Genomic DNA, 23518 nt, shown 5'->3' on the forward strand with positions numbered 1-23518 from the left:
CCTTGTCATATTCAGAGAGAAAGATCTAGTGGTAGTGGAACACTCCCTCTGAGTTTTTAAGGCCACTCCTTGCTATCACACTTTTGTCTTAGGTCCATCTCCCACCTCTGACCTTGTAACTACAGGGAGGTCCCTCCCTTCACATATGCCTGAAGCAGAAGCCTAACAAAGAATCAGTCAGTTCATACCTTTACAGGTTGGCCATTAAAGACACTTGCAAGAGGAGCAATAATTCAAGAAGGATCAGGAACAAGAAAACAAAACTAAAAACAGTTGCTGCCTTGTCTTAGTGGACAGGAATGGGAAACCTGCCCACTCCTAAATCCTAAAAGAAAGGAACAGGAGGTCCATTTGCTACAACAACCAGGGTGCCCTTTTCCAACTATACAGGGCTGAAGGGTGTAACATTTACCATTTATTACCATCTTGTCTACTAGAGCCACCTGCCAACAACTGGAGATTGGAAAATCTGTAAGTGAATAATAATTGAGCTGGACAGATTGTTTTGGCTTCCTAAGATTGATGATCTAGTCATGGCAGTGACCAAAACCACCACTATTCTGGTTGAGGTAGGCTCAGTGCTTAAGAAAGCTCATGACTGAAAGGTAGAGCAGCACCTTAAACAGGCATTCACCTTTTTGGCCATTGGAGCAGAGGCTGCTATTTGCAGAGGCTGTGTGGTTGAGGCATTGTTACGGTGCATCCAACAGTTGATGTAATCCCCAGAGGTGGCTTGTCTGGAGTCAGTGGTGGTCTTTTGGCAGATATGCTTTACAATCTTGTCTGCATTTCCCCATGGACAATGGATTCTGTGACGGTGGCCTGTAGGTATCTGTGGCTGCAGTGTCCAAAGCTCATTTAAATAAGCTGCCCTTTAGAGGTCATTTACTGTATGAAGAGGACTTAGAAAAGCTCATGGAGGCCTCGGGCCAGAGGACTGTCCTTAGTCATCAGCTCATTGGTCAAAAAACTTGTGCCACTACCACCTGGGTAGGCAGATCCTGGCCACCTCAGCAGCTGTGAAAGCCAAGAAGATTCTGCCCTTTTTCAAGGCTTAGAGGGCAAGGGATACTGGAGCCTTGTCCTCCACTAATAGGATCAAAGGACCCCAGTTAGGATCAGCGAGGCCCCTCAGAGGTACAGATGAAGTGATAGGCTCAGGCCTGTGAGTTGGCCTTCATAATCTCTGACCAAAAGGTGGTTCAACAGGGGTAAACCCTAGAATTTGCCAAACATATGTATGGCATTTCTCTTTGGTTCACCTCCCAAGAAGGCGATGATGGAGGTCACTGTGTAGCTGTTGCTCCTCCTCCTCAGAGGTGTAGAGCAAGTTCCCTGTCAGAAACAGGGTCGGAGCAGTACTTGATTTATTATGTAATCCCCAAGAAGGCCGCTCTTGCCCCGTTTTGGACCCAAAGGAGGTCAGTGCTTCTCTGCACATTTCATGGTTTAGCATAGAAACACTACAGTCAATGATCACTTCCCTCAGGCCAGGTGAATTTCTCACTTACCTGTATCTGAAAGAGACCTATCTTCATATTGTGATCAGGAAGGTTCACAAGCACCTCCTTTGCTTCTGCATTTTTGGCAGGCATTTTCAGTTCAGCGTCAGTTAGTCCTCTCACAGGAACTGTAGTACCTCATAGTGCACCTGATGGAGCAGATGCTGAAACTGCAGTCCCAGTGGAGAGCCCTTTGTATGCAGGAGGCCTCTTAGCCTGGGACTATCTCCAGATTCTCAGATCCATGGTATTGTATCTGGAAGTGAGGGCTCATATGCATTCTCTTCAAAGGGCATTGTTGTCTCACTGGGGGCCCCCCCCCCCAACCCCACTCCCAGGAGTTTGACACTTGTCTTCCTCTTTCTGGTTTCCTGAGGAAGTGCCTGGCCTGATGAGACCAGCTCAGTCATCTACTCAAAGGGATACTTTTGGACCCTCCTGAATGAGTTGCAATGACCACCAATATGAGTCTCATGGGTTGGAGAAGCCCATTGCCTCTATCAGTTCCTTAAGGTCTGTGGTCATAGGTGGAAGCCTCTTGGTATATCAGTTATTTGGAGGTGAGAGCCATCCAGTTAGTGTTGCAGTGGTTTGTTCCATTACTGAAGGGGAAAGCGGTCTGGGTGATGTCCGATAATGCCACAGTGTTGGTATACATCAATAGCAAAGGGGAACCAGGAATGCAGTGGTGGCACTGGTAGCCAGCTGGCTGTGTAGCTGGGCAGAGCTTCATCTCATGGCGATTGCTGCTGTTCACATCTCAGGGTCAGAGAATGTTCAAGGGCTTTTTCTCAACCTGAATGCCTTGAATCTTGGAGAGTAGTCACTGAGTCCCTCAGCCTTTGCACTCATGGTGAAGCACTAGTGTCTGCCACGCTGCCACATTGTGATGTTGTGCCAGAATATAACATGTTCCCTTTTCTTAACTGCAAGAAGGAGTTCCGCTTGTTGAGAATAGTCATACTAATGCAGCCTGGTCTAAGCAGGAGCCTCTCTACATGTTTCTATCATGGTCCCTCATTGGCAGGATCCTTTGGAAAGTGGTCAAGCATCCATTTCTCGTGATCCTCATGGCAAACTGGGCCTGTCACTCCTGGTATACGTTGTAGGTAGTCTACATCCTTGGTTTATGTCCAGGTATGGCACAACTTTTCCATGTGGTGAGCAAATTTGTCCCAAACTCAAACCAACAGGGTCCTTCATTCTAGCATTTTTGCAGAAGGGACTGGAGCAGGGTCTGGCTCTAAGTTCTCTCAAGATCGAGGTGGCAGCTCTTGCTTTTTTCAAGGGCACTTTTTTTGTGAAGTCAGGCACATTTGACCCACACTTCAGGTGGTTTATTCCACAGTGGGATATTCTACAACACAATAACTCTCTGAAATGATGGCAAAACAGTACTTTAGAGAAACTAAAGTTCTGTGAAGTGCATTGAGTTTCAAAATAGAAAAAAGGGGAAAAACCCTCTGAAACCAACCTAACCTCCAACCCAAATAATTATTCCTTAGCGTCCCTCCGGACCGGACCAGGATTGGACTGTTGGGTTGTGCCCGCCTACCAGCAGGTGGAGACTGAGAAAAACTCTGACTCTAGAGAGCCAATAGGAGCCCTGGCCATGTGACCTTAGCCTCAGTATTTTCTCAGTCTCTCAGCAGGTAGGAAGTGAGCCCATTAGTCTCTCTCTCTCTCTCTCTCTCTTTTTCTTTATAAGATATTACAGATATATTTATAATACTTCTTCTGTGCCTGGAATCGTAATTAGAGGCTTGACAGGGTTTCTTTTCTTTCTTTGACAACCTCTGGGGTGTTAAACTCGGGTGTCTCGAGTCCACCCCCCTTCCTCCCCATCTCCCTGGCTTAGCAGGGAAGGGCCGTCCCTTTCTCTGGAAAGGTGTACCGTCTTAGGGAGAGGCAGCCACTTTTAATAGGCAGCTGTTTTTAAATAATTAAATCAAGTAAAAGAAAATTAAAAGAATTAATTCAATTGAAAGGAATTTAAAGGAAGTAGTTTTTGCTTTCCCCAGGCTTATAACGAGCAGGTAGCTCTTTTGTCTTATTCTGTTTGAAGAGTCTTTATTTTATTTTCTGGCGGAGCTATTTAAAAAAAAAAAAAAGTGATAAGTCAGCGTCTGTGACTTTAATCGGCGTTTTTTTTTTTGTCATCTTCATTATTTTTCCTCTGCTATCCGGCGTTGTTAGCGGCGGTAGTTGTAAAAAAAAAAAAAGAGGCGCGAACTGTTAAGCGCGTGCTCGCTCTTGGACGGGTCTGTATAGCTTGGGAGTTGTATTGACGGTTCCTGTTCGGGCCAGAGGCTAAACCATGTTTTGTGCGGCATCAGAGGCTATCTGTTTTTCGGCGGCACGGATTTCCTGCTTCTTCGTCGGTCCGGTCAGTGGTTTTCTCCCCCGAACTTTATTCTTCTCATTTTGGCGCGCTTGGCCGCCATTGTTTTGCTTGCAGCTGCAATTTCCCGTGATGCGGCAGCGTTTTTCTGCTTTTACTGTGTTTGACTGTTTGTGCAATGGAAAGGAGATATTGTTTCTCTGGTAGTTGGGGCAATTGGTAGTATATTTGCCCTGCAATTAATTTTTACATGTATTTTTCAAGCTATTAAAAAAAAAAAAAAAGAAATGCTACGATGCGAATGGCGCTCATTTTGTTTTTCCCTCTGTTTTTTCTCCGTCGGGGACTTTTTGGTTGCTAGCAATGTTGTGAATTAAAGTGCAGCTCAGTTGGCGACTTCTTTGTTCTTGGCAAGACTCCGATTCAAAGTGCAGCTCAGTCGGGAATTCTCTGTTTTTGACAATTGGGCGAATTAAATTGTATCTCAGCTCCAAAATAACCATTTTCCTATTCCTTTCCCTTGTGTGTGATGTTTGGAGGAAAGGTCTTCGCTATTGTCTAGCGCAGTTTTTATGGGGGTCCAGTGTACGTCACTCTGAGGCTCATTTTCAAAGCACTTTGGGAGGCTAAGTTCCATAGGTTTCTATGGAACTTTGGGAGGCTAAGTGCTTTGAAAATGAGCCTCTCTGTGTCTTTCTCATTTCCTGGTGAATAGGACTACATTGTCTAATAGTCAATTGATTAGTACTTTACAAATCTGGCCATAATATCGTAGTTCCTTTTAAACATTTCCCTTCATGGCTATGATGTTATACAGTATTTTTAAGAACTTAACAAACATTTTCTATGGCATAGGCTATCTGGTTCAGGTGCCATGTGGATAGAACTACATTGCCGGATAGTCTATTGTTTGGTACTTTACAATGCTGGATATAAGATCTTAATTCCTTTCAGGACATTTTCCTCCATGGCTATGTTCTTATACAGTGTTTTAAGATCTTAACAAACGTTCTCTAGAGCGTAGGCTGTATGGTTCAGATGCCATGTGCAATGAAATACATTGTCTGATACTCAATTGTTGCGTACTTTGCAATTCTGGACATAAGGTCTTACTTCCTTTCAGCAATTTTCTTTCATGGCTATGCATTCTCTTTGGCATAGCAGATGACAGCTGCATAGGCTACATGGTTCAGATGGTTCTCATATTCTAGGAGACTCAGTCCTGTCTATCGAGCACCCAGTTTTCTCAGCTGCTTTAGAAGGCATGTTTTATTCACGTCTTCTCTACTTTCCAACTGTCTTGGAGTTTCTCATGTGTTATCTTAGTTTTCTTCTAGGACTTACAAGATATATGTCCACTTAGGGAGTAAAGTTATCCGGTCAATTTGCATTTTCTCCCACTTAAGGATAGTGGAAGGTCCTCAAGCCATCTACTTGTATTTTTGTTTCCTCTATCTATTCAGCCTGGGCACATGGTAAACATTCTGGTTTTGTCCAATATGACCATCCATAACATCTGCTATCCCTTTCTCTTCCTTACAGATTTTAGGGTCTTGTTTCAAGCTTTCTTGATGTCAGGTACAGTCTTGTCTCCTGTGGCACAAATTCACCACCTTTTCCGTAATAGGTATTTTCCAAGTCTATTCCTTTTCATTTTCATTTTATTCTTCCTCTCTCCAGAGTTTTTTTTCTCTTGGAAGGAGATTCACTCATTTTCTGTGCATTTTTTGCCATAAGGGCATAAGTGTTGCCATAATGGGAAAGGCCAAGACTCCCCATCCTGTTTTCAGATGGGGTCAATCCAGATTGCAAATACCACATTCATATCTCGTGAGTGTGCGTCTGTTCATCTCTGTACATCTCAGTGAGGAAGGAGGCATGACATGATACGAGGTTTGGGGAGATCCGGTAAAATGAAAGGCCAGTGTGTCTCAGTCCACGCTCAAAATATGGTAATCCTTTCATTTTCATTCTATACGTCCTCACTCCAGACCTTCCTTTCAATTGGAAGGGGATTCTTTCACTTCCTGTGCATTTTTGCTATTAGTATATGAGTATTGTCATACGGGGAAAGTCTAAGAGTCCATTAAGCCCAGCATCCTGTCCTCAGTTGTGGTCAATCCAGGTTGCAAGTACCACATTCATTTCTTATGGGTGTGGGTCGGTACATCTTAGTACATCTCAGTATAGGAGGAGTAATGTCCACGATACGAGGATGATGAGAAGGTCCTCATTACCAGTTTTCTTGCCCTGCTCTTTGGTCTCGCGTCGGCTCCGCGCACTTTTTTCTTAAGTTATGGTCGTAGTAGCAGCGGCACTCATGAAACAATGTCTCCTCGTTTCATCCTTTCCTAGATGTCTGGTTCATTACAGACAGTCTTATTGGCAGAGTTGTCAGGTCAAGCAACGGGTGGTGCATTTCGGGCACACTCTAGGTTACGGGGTGCATGTAGCCAGGTCTCTCGTTTGATCTCTCTTTTGAGCTCTCGTGTGATCTCATTAGATTTCGTAGCATGTCTCTATTTTTTCTCTCTTTGTTTACTCAAGTTGGCGCAGACTGTTTTTTGTCTTCTCTACAAGCGTCCCACTTTCTGTTTTCTCTGGATGTTCTTGGGCCTTCAGCCATTATCTTGCTCTATTTTGCAGAGTAAAATTTTACTTTCTAGCTCCCAAGAAGGAATTTTTTCTTCATTCTCTTTGGAGTCTCGGTAGTCTTTTTTGGCAGCTTTTCACTCCGTCAATTTCATGACCATTGAAAAAAAAAAAAAAAAGAAAAACAGAAAAACTTCTGGGAGTTCTCAGTGGATAGTACCTTAAGGGGAGGTCCCAGTTCTAGAACTATTTCTTTTCGCTCTGACCTTCCATGTGCCTCGCTTACTCTCTTGCTAAAAAGACTTGTCAGTGGCAGAGATAGATGCCCTCTCGTATCCAGATATTTATCTCGGATGGAATTCCCTCTGCTCAGTTGGCCTCTGTATTCTCACTAGTGCAGCACTTGGGTCTGGTGGTTGAGATTGAGCATTCTTCCTGCAAGTATGCCGGGAGCATATACACAGTGAGCATTTTTTTGATAGCTGCATCTGTGAAAATATATATGTATATTTATAGTTCTACTACATAAGTACATATTTAATTCCACACTGGGAAAAGCTCAAAGGGCCTATCGAGCCCACCTTTCGGTCCACGGCCAATCCAGACCATGAGCACCTGGCTAGATTCCTAAACGTACAAACATTCTATACATGTTATTCCTGGAACTGTGTAGTGTTTTATGGACTTTTATATGTATCTAACAGATGAACGGTACTAACAAGTGTCTGCTGTTGATTTATTCCTGTTTTCACTAATTGGGGTCTACGACAAGAGTCTCAGGTGATCTGCTTGCAGAGGCAACAGCTACAGATGATTCTCTCTCATTTGAATTGCGCTCTGAGATATGTTTTCTTCATGTTGGGTAACTGCAGCGGCTGTCAGTTTATTTGGACCTTCAGTCTAGTTTGCAGCAGGGATTTAGGTACCTTCTTCTGCATAGTATTTAACTGCATTCTTGTTTTTACCTATTTAGCTTCTAGTGATCAGGTACTTTCTCACTGACAGGCTTTACATACTTCCAATCTGTTGCTAGGTCAGCAATAGTCTACGATATCTGGAGTATTGTACTTCAGGATCTCGGTTTCCACTTTCTCAGCTGAGGTAGATTCATTGCAGTTTTTTGTTTCCAGGCGGCTCTGCTTCTACCTTTGCCATCTTTCTTTCAGTCGTTTTTTTTTTCTCGAGTCTCTCTGTCCTTTGCGCTGCACTGATAGTGCGGTAGGGGACATTATATAGCGGCCACTTGGTAGGGGACAATGTTCAGCGTCGCTTGACTTTTCAGCTTTTTTGCTTTGTAATCATTCTATTTAGTTTATTGGCGGTTCTTGGATCGTCAAGCTTTTGGCTTCATATTCATCCTAGTTTGGGTGTTTTCAGGGACTCTACCGCATTCTCAATGTCTGTCCCTCCCGTAAGATTACTGCTTTGGTACTTCCCAACAGTCCAATCCTGGTCCGATCCGGAGGGACGCTAAGGAAGGAGAAATTAGATCTTACCTGCTAATTTGCTTTCCTTTAGTCCCTCCGGACCGGACCAGGCCCCTCCCATGTTCTATCAACTCTTTAGATTCTTTTATTAAGTTTGGAAGTGGAATGTTTCAAAAAAAAAAAAAAAGACTTTGCGTGGTCCATACCACTTCTCTGGTGGTTGCTGGTGAGCTCGGTTGCTGGAATATATATAAAACCTTAAATATGTCATACCACTTCTCTGGTGAGAGTTGCTGGTGAGTTCAGTTGCTGGAATATATATAAAGCCTTAAATATGTCATACCACTTCTCTGGTGAGAGTTGCTGGTGAGCTCAGTTGCTGGAATATATATATATAAAACCTTAATACCACTTCTTTGGTGAGAGTTGCTGGTGAGCTCAGTTGCTGGAATATATATAAAGCCTTGAATATGTTATACCACTTCTCTGTTGAGAGTTGCTGGTGAGCTCAGTTGCTGGAATATATATGAAACCTTAAGTGAGTCATACTACTTCTCTGGTGAGAGTTGCTGGTGAGCTCTAATACAAATGGGCCATACCACTTCTCTGGTGAGAGTTGCTGGTGAGCTCTAGTACTCGGTTTTGCCGAGGAATTTGTGGCTGCTAGGATTCCATACGGCACAGAAGTTCTTTCTTTCTTTCCTGCTTTGTTATTCAAATACTGAGGCTAAGGTCACATGGCCAGGGCTCCTATTGGCTCTCTAGAGTCAGAGTTTTTCTCAGTCTCCACCTGCTGGTAGGCGGGCACAACCCAACAGTCCAATCCTGGTCCGGTCCGGAGGGACTAAAGGAAAGCAAATTAGCATGTAAGATCTAATTTCTCCTTTTTCAGTAGCAAAGGTTGAGGAAAATCAATGGGTTCTTTCATCACTGGCATAAGAAACCCTTAAATTCTTTAATACAAAATTCTAAAGCTTCACAGAACTGACTGTGGATCCAAAAAGAGAAGTGCCAAACGAATCTCATGGAATTCTTTGACTGGGTGACTGGAGAATTAAATCAAGGACGTGCTATGGATGTAATCTACTTAGATTTCAGCAAAGCTTTTGACATGGTTCCCCACAGGAGGCTCTTGAATAAACTAGAAGGGCTGAAGATAGGACCCGAAGTAGTGAACTGGATTAGGAACTGGTTGACGGGCAGACTCCAGAGGGTGGTGGTAAATGGAGTTCACTCGGAGGAGAGAAAGGTGAGTAGTGGAGTGCCTCAGGGATCGGAGCTGGGGCCGATTCCTTTTTTTTTTTTTTTTTTTTTTTAATTATTATTTAAACAATATACAAGTTGTAGTAACAACACACTTGTGAAAACACAGAGATCATATAAAGGAAAATAAACATCTGGACCAACAGGTCTCAAACAAAGAATATTATAACAACAATCCTATCTCTTTCTCAGACCTCAATCTTCAAAGGGGGAGAAGGTGGTGAAAATCATATAGGAGAGATTAATAAAAGAAAACATTGTCTATTAGTCAGTGGCTTTACTTCTGATATTTCCTCGCTATTTCTAATAATTATTCTCAATTCAAGCTTTTCCTATCTACAAAACCCTGTAATTGTTCAGGATCATAAAAAATATACTTGTTATTCAAATATTTGACAATACATTTACAGGGGTAGGCGAGGATTTCTCTCACTCTATCCCTCTGTAACAAGAATTTTCTACGTCTTTCCTGAGTTACTCTAGTAACATCAGGATAAATCCATATTCTTTGACCATAAAATGATTTCTGAAAATTTTTAAAGTATAATCTTATCAGTGAACTTAAGTCTTGCTCAAATATTAAGGAAATAATTAAAGTACCACGAGTTGTCACTTCAGTTATGGATTCTTCCAATATAGCCGTTAAATTCTGAAGATCTATTTCATTACCCTCTTGTCCAGGTTCATTCTTCCTTGTTGATATTTTTAAATAATAAATTTTATTACAAGGAGGGATAGCTTGAGATGGTAAGTTCAGATTCTCAGTTAGATATTTTTTAAATAAGTCATTTGGAGATATCCCAGGTATTATGGGGAAATTTATAGCTCTAAGAGTCAGTCTTCTATTGAAGTTTTCTAACTGTTCCATTTTTCTATGAAGCAAAAGTTTATCTTTTACCAGTGAGTCAGCCGTGATCTTAATACTTTTTATTTCCTCATAATTCTGGGATATTTTTGCCATTGTCTCTGAACGTACGTTATCCAAGGATTCTGTTAACTGAGTCATTTTTGTCCCAATTGAAGTAGTTTCTCGAACGGACTTAGAAACAACTTATTTTAGATCCTGAAGCGCTTTCCAAATTAAAGTCAGCGTTATTTCTGCAGGGTTTGCTTCTTCCAAGCTTTCTTCCGTCGCAAACTCAAGAAAGGCACTGCCGGACTGAATGTTACCTTCAACGACTTCCGTTGTTTCAAACAGACCTTGCTCTTTCCTTTGTGTTGCCGGGCGGGGCCGATTCTATTCAATGTATTTGTGAGTGATATTGCCGAAGGCTTACAAGGTAAAGTCTGCCTTTTTGCGGATGACACTAAGATTTGCAACAGAGTGGACACCCCGGAGGGAGTGGAAAGCATGAAAAAAGATCTGCGGAAGCTAGAAGAATGGTCTAACGTTTGGCAATTAAAATTCAATGCGAAGAAATGCAAAGTGATGCACTTAGGGAGTAGAAATCCACGGGAGACGTATGTGTTAGGCGGTGAGAGTCTGATAGGTACGGACTGGGAGAGGGATCTTGGGGTGATAGTATCTGAGGACCTGAAGGCGACGAAACAGTGTGACAAGGCGGTGGCCCTAGCTAGAAGATTGCTAGGCTGTATAGAGAGAGGTGTGACCAGCAGAAGAAAAGAGGTTTTAATACACCTGTATAAGACGTTGTTGAGGCCCCACCTGGAGTATTGTGTTCAGTTTTGGAGGCCGTATCTTGTGAAGGATGTGAAAAAAATGGAAGGGGGGTGCAAAAAAAAGCTATGAGAATGGTATGGGATTTGCGTTACAAGACGTATGAGGAGAGACGTGCTGATCTGAACATGTATACCCTGGAGGAAAGGAGAAACAGGGGTGATATGATACAGACGTTCAAATATTTGAAAGGTATTAATCTACAAACGAACCTTTTCCGGAGTGGGGAAGGCTGTAGAACTAGAGGACATGAAATGAGATTGAAGGGGGGCAGACTCAAGAAAAATGTCAGGAATTATTTTTTCACGGAGAGAGTGGTGGATGCTTGGAATGCCCTCCTGCGGGAGGTGGTGGAGAGGAAAACGGTAACGGAATTCAAACATGCGTGGGATAAACATAAAGGAATCCTCCTCAGAAGGAAGGGATCCCCAGAAGCTTAGCCGGCAGTGGGAGGCAGAGCTGGTGGTTGGGAGGTGGAGATAGTGCTGGGCAGACTTATACGGTCTGTGCCAGAGCCGGTGGTGGGTGGCGGGGCGGGTGGTTGGGAGGTGGGGATAGTTCTGGGCAGACTTATATGGTCTGTGCCCTGAAAAAGACAGGTACAAATCAAGGTAAGGTATACACAAAAAATGACACATGTGAGTTTATCTTGTTGGGCAGACTATGTTACTATGACTTAGCTTAACTTCAACTTCAGAGTGCAGGTAGGAAAACAACATGTGAATGATTGGGCCATCACACCGACTTTGGCCAGAGTTTCACCATAAATAGCAGTCTCAAGGCGTGGGTGACCAAAAGACTTGAACACGTTCAAACTTCCTGCTGTGGGATTTAGATGACGTGTTTGTTTTGTGGACTGATACAGAAGAGAGATTACTCTTATTTTTTGACTAGTTGAACATGTCATCCTAGCATCCAGTTTACCTTGAGTCATCACCCCTCCCAGATACCTTTTCTAGATGTCCTGATTTCTAAACATGACAACCATTTGACGATAACTGTATATAAAAAGGAAACGGACCGTAACACGTTCCTTCATTTTTCAAGTGACCATTCTCCTTCTTTAAAGCAAAGTCTCCCCTTTTCTCAATACCTGAGATTCTGTCATATTTATACTAATATCTCTGATTTCAAAACAGATTCCAAGACATTTAAAACGCGTCTTTTGGATCAGGGATACCCCAAACAAGTCATCCACAGAGCCTATACAAGGGCATGTTTTTCAGGTCGCGATCTATTGTTTGCCCCAAAATCAACAAAAAATGAATCAGATGATTGTATGACCTGTATTCTAAAATACACTCCAGGCATTGAAAAAGTTTCCAAAATTATTAAAAAAACATTGGAACATCCTCAACATTTCACCCATGTTTTCTCAAACACGTCTTACTTTTACAAGGAATTTAAATCTGAAGGAACTTATGATTCCATAGGACATTTCCAAAACTTCCTCTAGGATAATATCTAAGGGGAGCCATTTGAAATGCTTACAATGTTTTTTGTGTCACAACACTCTTGAAATTACGGAATATTTTATCCATCCTGTGACACACACAAAATTCTTTCTAAATTCAAATACCACTTGCTCATCTGACCATGTGGTTTATTTGATTACTTGCCCCTGTCCGAAAATCTACGTCGGGGAAACTACTCGCCCTTTAAGAAGATGTATCTCTGAACATAAGAGTTGTTTGAAACAATTGAGGATTGAAGCCCTGATTGTATCACATTGTCTTGAAATGGGACATGACTTTTCTTCATTACAGGTCTGTGCGGTTGACCATATTCCGGTGGACTCCCCTAATAGAAAACTGTTACAAAGGGAACAATTTTGGATCTTTGTACTAAAGATGGAGGAACCTTCAGGATTAAACCTGAGATTAGAATGGAGAAGCTTTCTCTGATCCTTTTGGACTTTTTAAAAAATCCTTTTTGGATTTCACAATTTTACTTTCAATTCTTATACTTAATTCCAATTTTCGATTTTGTTCTGTTAGATTGTTACTCTTAGTTACATCATTAGAAGAAAACTTGAATTTGAAATATAAACGATATACGTAAGGTAATATGTTGTTGATTAAATGACGTTCGACAGTGAACCAATGCAAGACAACACACAATGTTTGCTGCTATTAACGTCACAGGACTTTGAATTGTAAATCTATAAAGAAAAACGCTGCGGCCATTTTGGTAGGAATCCCATAGCAGGAAGTTTGAACCCTCGTTGGGATATATTATTCCACAGTGGGACCTTAACCTGGGCCTACCGTTAGAGCCTATGAAATGCCCTCCTTGAAGGACCTCACTCTAAAGGCAGTTTTTCTGGCTCCCATTTGTTTGGCTATGATAGTCTCTGAGTTGTAGGCCCTGTTCTCTAGAGATCTTTACTTATCCTTTGTAGATGAGACTACATCTCTTTGTATGGTCCCCTCATTCTTGCTGAAAGTGGTTTCTCCTTTGCATCTGAATCAGATGGTGTCACACCTGGCCTTTTTTGGGGAAGAGGAGACTTGGAATTTGTATGGAAGCCCCATAAGTTGGATGTTTGCAGGGTGCATTTGGGTATGTGGAAGTTATAAATTCCTTCTGAAAGTCTGATAGACTCCTCATTTTATAGACTCTTCATTTTATTTTAGGGTCCACATAAAGGGCAGGCTGCTTGTAAGACCTCAATAGCGCAGTGGTTTAAAAGACAGCAATTGAGGTGGCATACATCCTTAGTTGGAAAGTAGTTCCAGTTGGGCTCCACACATGTTCCATGCAGGCAAGAATCATCTCCTGGGCAGAGTCCTGTGCATTTATGCTTGAAGACATTTGCAAAGCAGCAACTTGGTGGTTGTTACATTCCTTTGAGAAGCACTACAAGATTGATGTTCTGGCCAGAGGTGGTGCTGCCTTGGCAGAGCATTGATACCAGGGGATCTAGTTTCTCACACCTAGTGAGGTATTGCTTTTGTACTGTACATCTCATTGGTCTGGACTGGTCTATTAGGATAAAAAGGAAGGTGAAATTTATTCATTGCTGTTCATTTCTTTTTCAGGGACCTGCATAGTGCTGTGATGGAGCTGGGTATGACATTTGAGGCTGTCATAGAAGCTGGCACAAAAATGTTTAACATTTTTTTTTTTTTGGTGGTGGGAAGGGGTTAGTGACCACTGGTGGAGTTAAGGGGAGGTGATCCCCTGGTCAGTTGGGGCACTTTTTTGAGACTTGGTCCTAAAAATAAATGGACCACGTGAAGCCGGCCAAGTGCTCATCAGAGCCGGCCTTCTTTTTTCCATTATAGGCCGAAGCCGGCCATCTCATAACCACGCCCCTGTCCCGCCTTCTGTACCCTGCCGAAACGCCCCCTTTAACTTTGGCTGACCCTGCGACGGAAAGCAGTTGAAGCTGGCCAAAATCGGCTGTCGATTATACCGATTTGGCCGACTTTAGGAGAAAGCCAGCCATCTCCTGATTTGTGTCAGAAGATGGCCGCCCTTCTCCTTCGAAAATAAGCAGGATAGTAACCTATGGAACTTTGTAAATCTAAGTGCTTTGAAAATGAGCCCCTAGGTAACTTAACTGGTTAAGTGCTGAATATTGGTTAAATGCCCACTCTGTTCCTGGAGTTGACATTATTAAAATGTACCAGAACCTCCCATCCATATTTTTGAATACCTTTGTTAAATTTAATTAGGCTGAAGTGTAGCTGTTAACTTATTACACTCTTGAGGACTGGTACATCATTTAAAGACAACTGGATGACTTATCTGGTTATCTTTAAACAGATTTTCAATCAACTTGGACTGATGAATATATAATGTCTTAAAGTTAAACACAGAAGAGTTATTCATTTGTTAAGACAGCTATTTATGCAATCCAGCATAAACTGGCAAAGTTGACCTGGCTAACTTTTAGCCCCATCCCCAGATCACCTGCTAGCCCTTCTAAACTAATAACGTTTGTTTGGACATCAAAATGTTTGGACCAACGTTATGCAGTCGTGTGCCCAAAATTTTGAAATAAGATTTATGTGATTAACCCTGACATAAACAATATATGTCATTTTGAATATTGACTTCTGACTTCTTAGCCAAACTCAATCATTATTTTTGACAACATTCCAGTTTCGCTTAGAGTACTATACATATTGCTTATGTCTGAGCGACAACTTCTGGCAGTAATATCTTTATTTGTATTCTTTTATAACTTAGCTGGTGGACTTTGATATTTCAGCAGGAGCACTAAAGACTTTTGAGAATAACAAGAATTTTGTGATTCTAAGGCACTTCATTTCCAGTAACTGGTGCTATGTTTTACCAAGGTAGGACTTTTTTTTTTTCATTGATAAATCATATTGTGTGAACAGAGGTTTGTAAAAGGTTCTTTGTTTTCTGAAGAATTGAAGTACTGTAATCAGTTTATGGGGTTTCTTATCCCCATCAATTTTCTACTTCTCATTTGAGTTTCCTGGTATACCTGGTCTTTGTTGGTTTATAGCATCTTGGGCCTTCATTCACAGCTGACCATGCTCCCCCTCCCCCATTTTTATATCCATCTTCTAATTCAGCCCAGCTGTTGTAGGACCTAAGTCTGTCATCTAGGTGTTAGCTTTGAGCGATGGCTAATAACTTCCTTCCTCCCAGGAATGGTGAACACTGCCTTTGCAAAATCTTAAGCCCTGGCCACCCCAGGGAATGTAACTAGCTAATTTAAACTAGGTCTTCTTCATGGTAATGCTCAACATCTGAGCAGAATAGCAGACCAAGGAGAACTCACTCCGCAGAACACGAATGATGAACAGAAAACAGTGAAGCAAATGACGGTTGGCAGAAGATCTTTATTACAATAGTAATTACCCGACATGGACTGTGTTTTGGCTCTAAGGCCTGTGTAAGGGAAAAACAATTGCAATCTGTCTTTAAAAAGACAAATACAAGGATAAACCGAAAAGGTCTGGATACCGTAAAACTAACCACAGCTCTCACTGACCAAATATACTCTCCCACCAACATGTAACAGAAAAATGCGCCAGAAAATGGTCAACCTCTCAAACACTTCTCTAGACTGTAGGCGAAAAGTCTGTAGACTGCAGCATTTGATACAGACAGCTCTATACAGACAATACTAGGAGACTCCTGAGGCAGGCCAGTTAGTCAAAACACAGCTGTGTCAAGCCTTTGTTGTTGGACAATAAATCTTTTAGACAATTAGAATATCGTCTATTTGTTTCTGAGTCACCTTCACTGTTTTCTGTGTGTTGTAGGAGATCCTTCCTTCCCAAGTTGTTGGTATAAATGTAGTAGCCAAGGGGCTATGTTATTTTTGAATACTTGATAGAAATCTGCTGTAGTCTGTCCAGCCTAAGAGATTTGCCTAATACTAAAGATTTAATTGCAGATATGATTGCATCTTGGGAGAGTGGAGCCTGGAGTATTAAGTTGTCCTCCTCACTGGGTTGTGGCTGAGTTATATGGCTTAAAAATAAATAAGTCTGGTGAAGTGGAAGGGGCTTCTAAGGTATACAGTTTCAGATAGTAAGATTTAAATTACTCTAATATAGTTGTTATAGCTGTCAATATTTGGCTTTATTTTAGCTCTGTCTCCCTTAAGGTATCTCACCATGGCTTACTTCTCTTATTGCATTCTGCATAATAGTGAACAGTGTCCGAAAAGACTTATTTTCTTGCTGTCTCATTGGCAAGCTTTATTATAGGTGTGTTTAGCTTCTGGAATCTTCATTAAAGTCAGACTGCTTTTGTTTCTAAGGAGACTATGTGAGTTTCAAGTTGTCATTTAGGCTGCCACTTGCTTCTGTCTGTGGGCTGCTAACTGATAATCTCACTCTGGAGAAAGGCTTTAAACTCTCCGCATATGGTTTTGAAGGACAACTCTTAAGTCATATTGATCTGCAAATATGTATGGATGCTATCCTGAATTTTAGTCAAGATTTCCTTATCAGGTAAGAGCTGTGCATTAAAATGCCAGAAGGGGCTGCACCTTTTGCCCTCCTGACCCCAAGTGAGGCTAAGACTTCAGCATGGTCTGATGTTACTATCAGATCAATCACAGCGTGTGTGTCACGTCCCCTACCTCCATCCAGGCAGCTTCCCCAACAAACACGGAGGTCCGGGCCATTGTGACCACGCAGCGCGCGCTACCTTCGCACGTGGGCTTTGCTGTCTGACTGGCTCCGCCCCAATTTATGCTAATTCGCTGCTCCCCGCATCATGGCTCCTCCCCTTTCTCTTCTGCTGGCCAATCTGATGTCTCTTCTCTTTTGTTTCCGTCCCAAGCTCCTTTCTTATTGGCCACTGATGATTTCTCCTCCTTCTCTCTCCCATTGGCTATTAGTCTCCCCTCTCTCTCCTACTGACCAATCTGATGTCTCTTCTCTTTTTTCTCCTCCCTCTACTCCTTTCCTATTGGCCACTGATGATTTCTGCTCCTTCTCTCTCCCCTTGGCTATTAGTCTCCCCTTGCTAGATCCTGCTGATGTCAGACGCCAGCACTTTATCAACTGACCTCTCCTCCTGCACTCTGTTTCGGCTTCTACCCCGGTAGGTGTTTGTTTGCTCTATGTTAGCTTTCTTTTGCTTGGTTCCTCGTTGCTGACCTCTGCCTGTATCCTGACTACTGTCTGTGCCTGCTGCCTGCCTATTGACCCAGAGTGTATCCTGACTACTCTCTGTGCTCGCTGCCTGCCCACCGACCCAGTGTGTATCCTGACCACTCTCTGTGCCTGCTGCCTGCCTATTGACCCAGCGTGTATCCTGACTAATCTCTGTGCCTGCTGCCTGCCCATCGACCCAGCGTGTACCTTGACTATTCTCTGTGCCTGCTGTCAGCCTATTGACCTAGCCTATACCCTGAATTCTCTCTGTGCCTGTTTTCATAAGTCCTTTCGGCCGCCCGCACCTGGGGGCTCAACCTCCGGGGAATGGCAGTCATTACAGGTGAAGCCTCAGGGTTGTCCGACCGCTGAGTCAGAACCTGGGTCCTCCCATTCTCCTAGAGGCTTCAGTGTTCTACTCAGCACAAGGATTCATGAGTCTGACAGTAAGCCGAAGCCATGAGTTCATCGGACAAACCTGACTTGTCTGACCTGGCTCAAGTCTTACTACAAGAACAACAACAACAAGTCCAGCTCAATCGTTTGGAGTTTTGCAGGACGTTTGCTCCCAACTGACCACTCTTCAGTCTCAGCGGCAGGGCCCTGCCGCCCAAGCCAGTCCAGTATTACCAGCCCCGGGTCTGCGGCTGCCAGAACCGCCTCGTTTCAACGGTGCCCCCCAGCTTGCAGAGGCTTTTTAAACCAATGTCTGATGTTGTTCAAGATGCAGCCTGCAGCTTTTTCCTCAGATCGGCTTAAGATCACTTACATTATATCCTTGCTCTCTGGGGCCGTTCTGGCATGGGCCTCGCCGCTGTGGGAGCAGCAGGATCCTCTGCTTTCTGATCTTTCAGAGTTTCTCCGTCGCTTCAGATTGGTTTTTGATATTCCGGGACGTCCCTCCTCTTCAGCAGGAGAAATCTTACAGTAGTATTTTGCCTTTCTTTCTTGTTTCTCTAGTATTGTACTACATGCAAGGTCTGGCTTCTTGGGGTTCATCTCTGTTTGTGACCGAGGTATTCTGTTACCATGAAGTTTATATAGGAATTTGGCATATTCAGTTTTTTCAATAGATGTATCGATATTTTAGGGTCCCACTGTAATATTTAGGGCACTAACTTTTCATAGGTAAGATCCTTGTTTTAGAAGTTAGTGCTGGCATGGTAGATTTGCTCTAAATTCTGAGTGACTTTTTGTTTATAATTTTTTTAATTACTATACAATATGTCTATTATTGAGATTATACTAGAAACCCAAATTTCTTTGTATGGTGAGTTTTATGGGGAAATGTCCTTGCTCTGCATCCATTGTTGGTGGAGGGCCAGGAGGTTCTCTGGATGCGGAATGTGTTTGGCTTCAGTTCCATATGTGTGTTGAAGGACCATGGCTGAATGGGGGCTGAAGAGTGCAGTCTCTTGTACTTCCCTTAGCTCTCAATTGGCCTGCAGCCACTGAAGTCTGCACTGCTACCCTCATTGAAGTTATTGGGAGTGAGGTAGAGGTGGAGCATGGGTGCATCAGGTGGCTAGGTTTTTTTTTCTCTTTCAGAAAGTTGGCAGCTCTAGTGCCCACCCATCCAACCTGTTGTCCCACCAAAAATTGCCTTCTGGCTACACCACTGCCTTCTTCGAGTCATACATAACTCTTGACTCCTGTTTTGGACCTGGGATTTGGAGGAGTGCTTGAGGAAGGAATTATGCTTCCTGTCTCCAAAGCTTGTGTTTTAGAGGATGGCTCTTTAATTAACTCCCAGCAGATGTGTAACATTGCAAAATCTCAATTTATATATACTTGTAACCTACTTACATAAGCAAACCCTTAGTGATGCTACTGTTTTTTTTATCATGTTCTTTTATAAAATGGCTTCTCATGTTTTGCATGTTACCAAATATATATGCTTCCTTGGTGGCACTAGACATATTTTTTAAAAGGTTGTGCCTTCTGCAAGCCTTTTCTAAAATACTAGTGTTTGTTTGAACACATGTACTTAAATATCCATTTTCCAATCTGGATGGCCTATACAAATTTATGTCTGTGTCCTAGAAAGTACATCTGGATAAACAGTTCTGTAAGACCTTTTTATTTTGTAGTCAACTCTCTATAAAACTACTTATGTTTCTGTACTGCCCTCAGAAGTTAAATAAATCAAAATATGGCAATGTTCAGGTATGAGATTTCATACTTCATAGGCTGTTTCATCCTCGTTGATGGAGAAAGTAACATTATCCATATGCAGCAGATAAATAAGATACACATACCCACCCACTTAAGTTCTTAAACTCTGAATTAAGCTGACAGGACTCATGAGGAAGTGACGGTCTTTTCTGAGATCTGTGATAACTATCCATGTGGTGTCATCAGATGATATAACCCACTTCTGTGTCTGATTTATGCTGTTTATGGAGAATTCCTACAGGTAGGCAAATTCATGATACTGCAGATAATGAAAAGGAATATAAAGAGCTAGACATTCTGATTGTAATGTGTATTGTGAAGTTTCAGGTAATTGCCCTACTGACATGCCTTTCATATCTCTCTCTCTCTCTGTGTTTTTATTTTCCCTATACAGCATGAAGATGGGTCAGATTGTAAGCATCAGCCATTCCATTCCACCTGATTCACCATTTCTGTCATATGAAAATTTTCAGGCTCATTGGAAGAATCTGGTAAAAGAAGGCCAGTCATTAAATATTAGTAATCATTTTTCTGAAAGATGATTAGTAATGTGTATCTATCTATCTATGCGCACTACTCTTTTATATTTATTTTATTTTTTATTAAGATTTATTAAATTCCTTAGTGATGTACACATTCAAACAGCATAATAGACTTTCATATAACATAGATATTATATTCATAATGTCAGTACAGTCCAAGTGAAACATTTTTACAGTATATAACAAAGATATAGTATTCACAGTGTTAGCACAATATAATGAAAGATCTAATAAGCAGCAGAAAGAACAAGTGCCATCAGGACATACAGGGGTTCATTTAAAAAAAACCAAAATCTCAAAAACAGCATAAAGTAGCATTTGGATATTTTTCACCAAAAAAAGTCCAAATCATGATTTCCAAAACTTGAATTTCGGATGTTATTCTCTGCGGTGCATGCAAATCACAAGAGGGGCGTGTTGGTGGGTGAGATTTGGGCATTCCCAGAACTCGGATGTTTTTCTGCTGTAATGGAACAAAGTATAAACATCCAGGGCTAAAAGGTAAACCATTTGGTCTAGACCTGTTTCAGTCATACCTAAGTCACAAAAAGATGCCCTAAATGACAAGATGACCACTGGAGGGATTAAAGCATGACCCCCCCCCCCCCTACTTTCACCAGTGGTCACTGACCCCACTCCCCAAAGATGTGAAAGAAACAGTACATACCAGCCTCTTTGACAGCTTCAGATGTTATGGCTAGTTATAGCAAGCAGACCCCTGGAGTAGTCTAGTGGACTGCAGAGAAGGGGTCCCAAGTCCACATCCCATTCTAACTGTTACACTTGTGGTGGAAAGTGTGACCCCTCCAAAAGCCCTACTGTATCTACATATTGATGACACCTGCAGGCATAAGGGCTATTGTAGTGTACAGTAGGTTTTGGTGGGTTTTGGAGGGCTTCGCATTCAATATAAGGGGGTAACGGTGAGGTGTGTTCCTGAGACCCTTTATGTGAAGTCCACTGCAGTGCCCCACTGCTCTGCTGGGATATCTGTTTGGCCAGTCTACTAAGAATGCTGGCCCCCACATATCCCAATGGCTTGTTTTTGTGCGTTTCCCTTTTTTTCTCGAAAATGGTCCTAAAAGATAGACGCTTTAAGCACAAAAACATCTAGCAAATGACTATTTTCAAAACAAAAAGTTGGACATTTTTCTGATTTGAAAATGGCCAAGTTTGCTACTGGATTTTTGGATGTTTTTTCCAAAACGTCCAAAATCAGATTTGGACATCATATCAGAGACAGACAAAATAATACAAAGTCATTGGTATAAATATAAATGGGTGACTAGACTGAAGGTAACAGTTGAATAAGGTATGTGGAACTGGTGTCATTTAGAGGATATGCTGAAAGCTATTTCTGATACAATGTGAGTGATTGGCTAGTCAATTGCCAAAGGCTTTAAAGGCATAGGAGTAGAGCCAGGCATTCACCCGCTTCCTGAAGTAGAGACAGCCTTGAGATAGAAATAGCCTCTTTAGGAGTGAGTTTCAAAGTGTGGGAGCTACTCCTGAAATCGCTGTTTGTTGAGTGTCACATCACATGATTTTCTTTGGTAAGCATACAGTTAGGGATACTCTTTATGAAGTCTTTAGTCTCAAAAAGAGTGTAACGGGTTAACTTGTTCTTTAGGTACTCTGGCCCATTTCATCTGAGACCTTGAAAATCAGAGTTTTAAATTTGGCCCTATAGGGTACTGGTAATGAGTTCAGTTTTTACAGAAAGAATAAAATGTGGTCATATGTTTCAAAATTTATATACACTTTTTTTGTTGTTTTTTTAGTATGGGTACATGCTCCCAGAAGATCAAGGGGAAAATATGATATACTGCAGTGTTTTCTTCAAATTGATAGGGGAAAGGCTGTTCACGTATCCTTTGACTGCTTCCACACTCAACATTTGACTGGCCTAAGTGGTAAAAATAAACAAAGTCACAAGCATGAGAAATAACACAGAATAAATCAATCAATCCAGTCACCATCTGGCAAATTAAATTTTATGTAGACAAGCAGAAAGTGATGCATTTAAGGAAAAATAATTGCAAGCATAGGTACACAGTGCTGGGTTCCATATTAAGATTCACCAACCAGGAAAAGGATCTTGGAGACATTATGGATAATACATTGAAATCATCACCCTCAGTAAAAGCAAATAGAAAGTCGTGAATTATTCAGAAAGGAATGGAGACTATAATAACGCCTTCCATGGCGTCCTACAGATCAATCCAGAGACTTGTGGGTTGTGTCCCTCTACCAGCAGGTGGAGATAGAGAGAATCTCCAAGGTTTGCTATATGTGGACCTGTGCAGTCAGCTGAACCTCAGTATTCTCTCTATCTAGCAGGTAGAGGGACATCACTGTGCAGCTCTGGTTTGATTTGGCTACTGGTGTCCTTTGGGCCTAGTTTAGCACAGACAGCGGTTGAGTGGCTGTTTGCAGCTTGTGATGTACACCTGGTGGCGCCAGGTCTTCCCCTACCTTTCCTCCATTGCCCGGGGCTGTTGGCCTGATCGGGTGTTTCCTTTCTTTCCTGACTAAAAAAAAAAAGGTAAGAATTTTTGTTTTTGTTTAATCATACGAAGGAACTAGACGGGCTGCCGAGTCTGTTTTGGGGCAGGCGTTTGTGGAGCATGTCAGTGCCTTCTGAGGCGGCTAAGCGCTGCTCCCGGTGTGGGGGCCGGAGAGCAGCATTGGGGGAGTGTGAGTCCTGCCGCCGTCAGCCTGCAGCGGGTGTTCAGCACGACGGGGGTTCCCCTCAGGTGTCCGGTGAGTTGGAAGCGCAGGGGATAGTTTCAGTGGTTTCGTCGGGGCAGTTAGTGCAGCGCGCGTCGGCGGGCACCATTTTTTCCTCTCAGGCGCGACCCGCTCCGCACGTGGCGGTTGATAGACAAGACGCGCAGCGTGCTTCTGTGGAACAGGCTCCGATGGAGGGAAGTGATGTACAGGGAGCAGGGGAGTCCCTTGCAGTTCCTTTTTCCCCGGATTTTGTTTTATTAATGCTCAATGCCTTTCTTTTGAAGAAGTCAGGAGCTTCTCTTCAGGCAGCCCCGTCTCTTCCTCAGCAAACTTCGGTTGCTGCAGCCTTTCCTGCCAAAACGTCGCCATGCGGAGATTTTGGATCCCGAGGAGCTCTCTCACACAGATGGCCCGGTTTTGTCTCCGGGCTCGCCCTCAGATTCTTTGGATTTGGCAGATGAGGTCACCCTGCCCTCTGAGGAGGGGGATGATCCGACGGCTGCCCGCCTTTTTCACAGGGAAGAGCTTCCCTCCCTGATTGTTAGGGCTTTCAAGGTTTTGGCCATTTCCTCCCTGAATTGTCAGGGGGAACAGGTCCGGTGCCCTCTATTATGTCTGGAACCAAATGCCCACCTCATTGCTTTCATGTGCATGAGGCCATGAAGATCC

At 42.6% G+C, this 23518-nt stretch overlaps 1 protein-coding gene across 1 annotated transcript in view; it reads left to right on the top strand.

Annotated features, from left to right (window-relative positions):
* The window catches only part of C1H18orf63 (chromosome 1 C18orf63 homolog), a 186323-nt gene that overhangs the window by 102803 nt on the left and 60002 nt on the right, over positions 1–23518 (top strand). The window contains exons 7-9 of the mRNA XM_030212812.1: positions 15001–15110; positions 19969–20065; positions 21898–21983. Of these exons, the coding sequence (XP_030068672.1) occupies positions 15001–15110; positions 19969–20065; positions 21898–21983 (293 nt within the window). The remainder of the gene's footprint in view (positions 1–15000; positions 15111–19968; positions 20066–21897; positions 21984–23518) is intronic.

Source organism: Microcaecilia unicolor, chromosome 1, assembly GCF_901765095.1.
Source record: "Microcaecilia unicolor chromosome 1, aMicUni1.1, whole genome shotgun sequence".
Taxonomy (NCBI): Eukaryota; Metazoa; Chordata; class Amphibia; order Gymnophiona; family Siphonopidae; genus Microcaecilia; species Microcaecilia unicolor.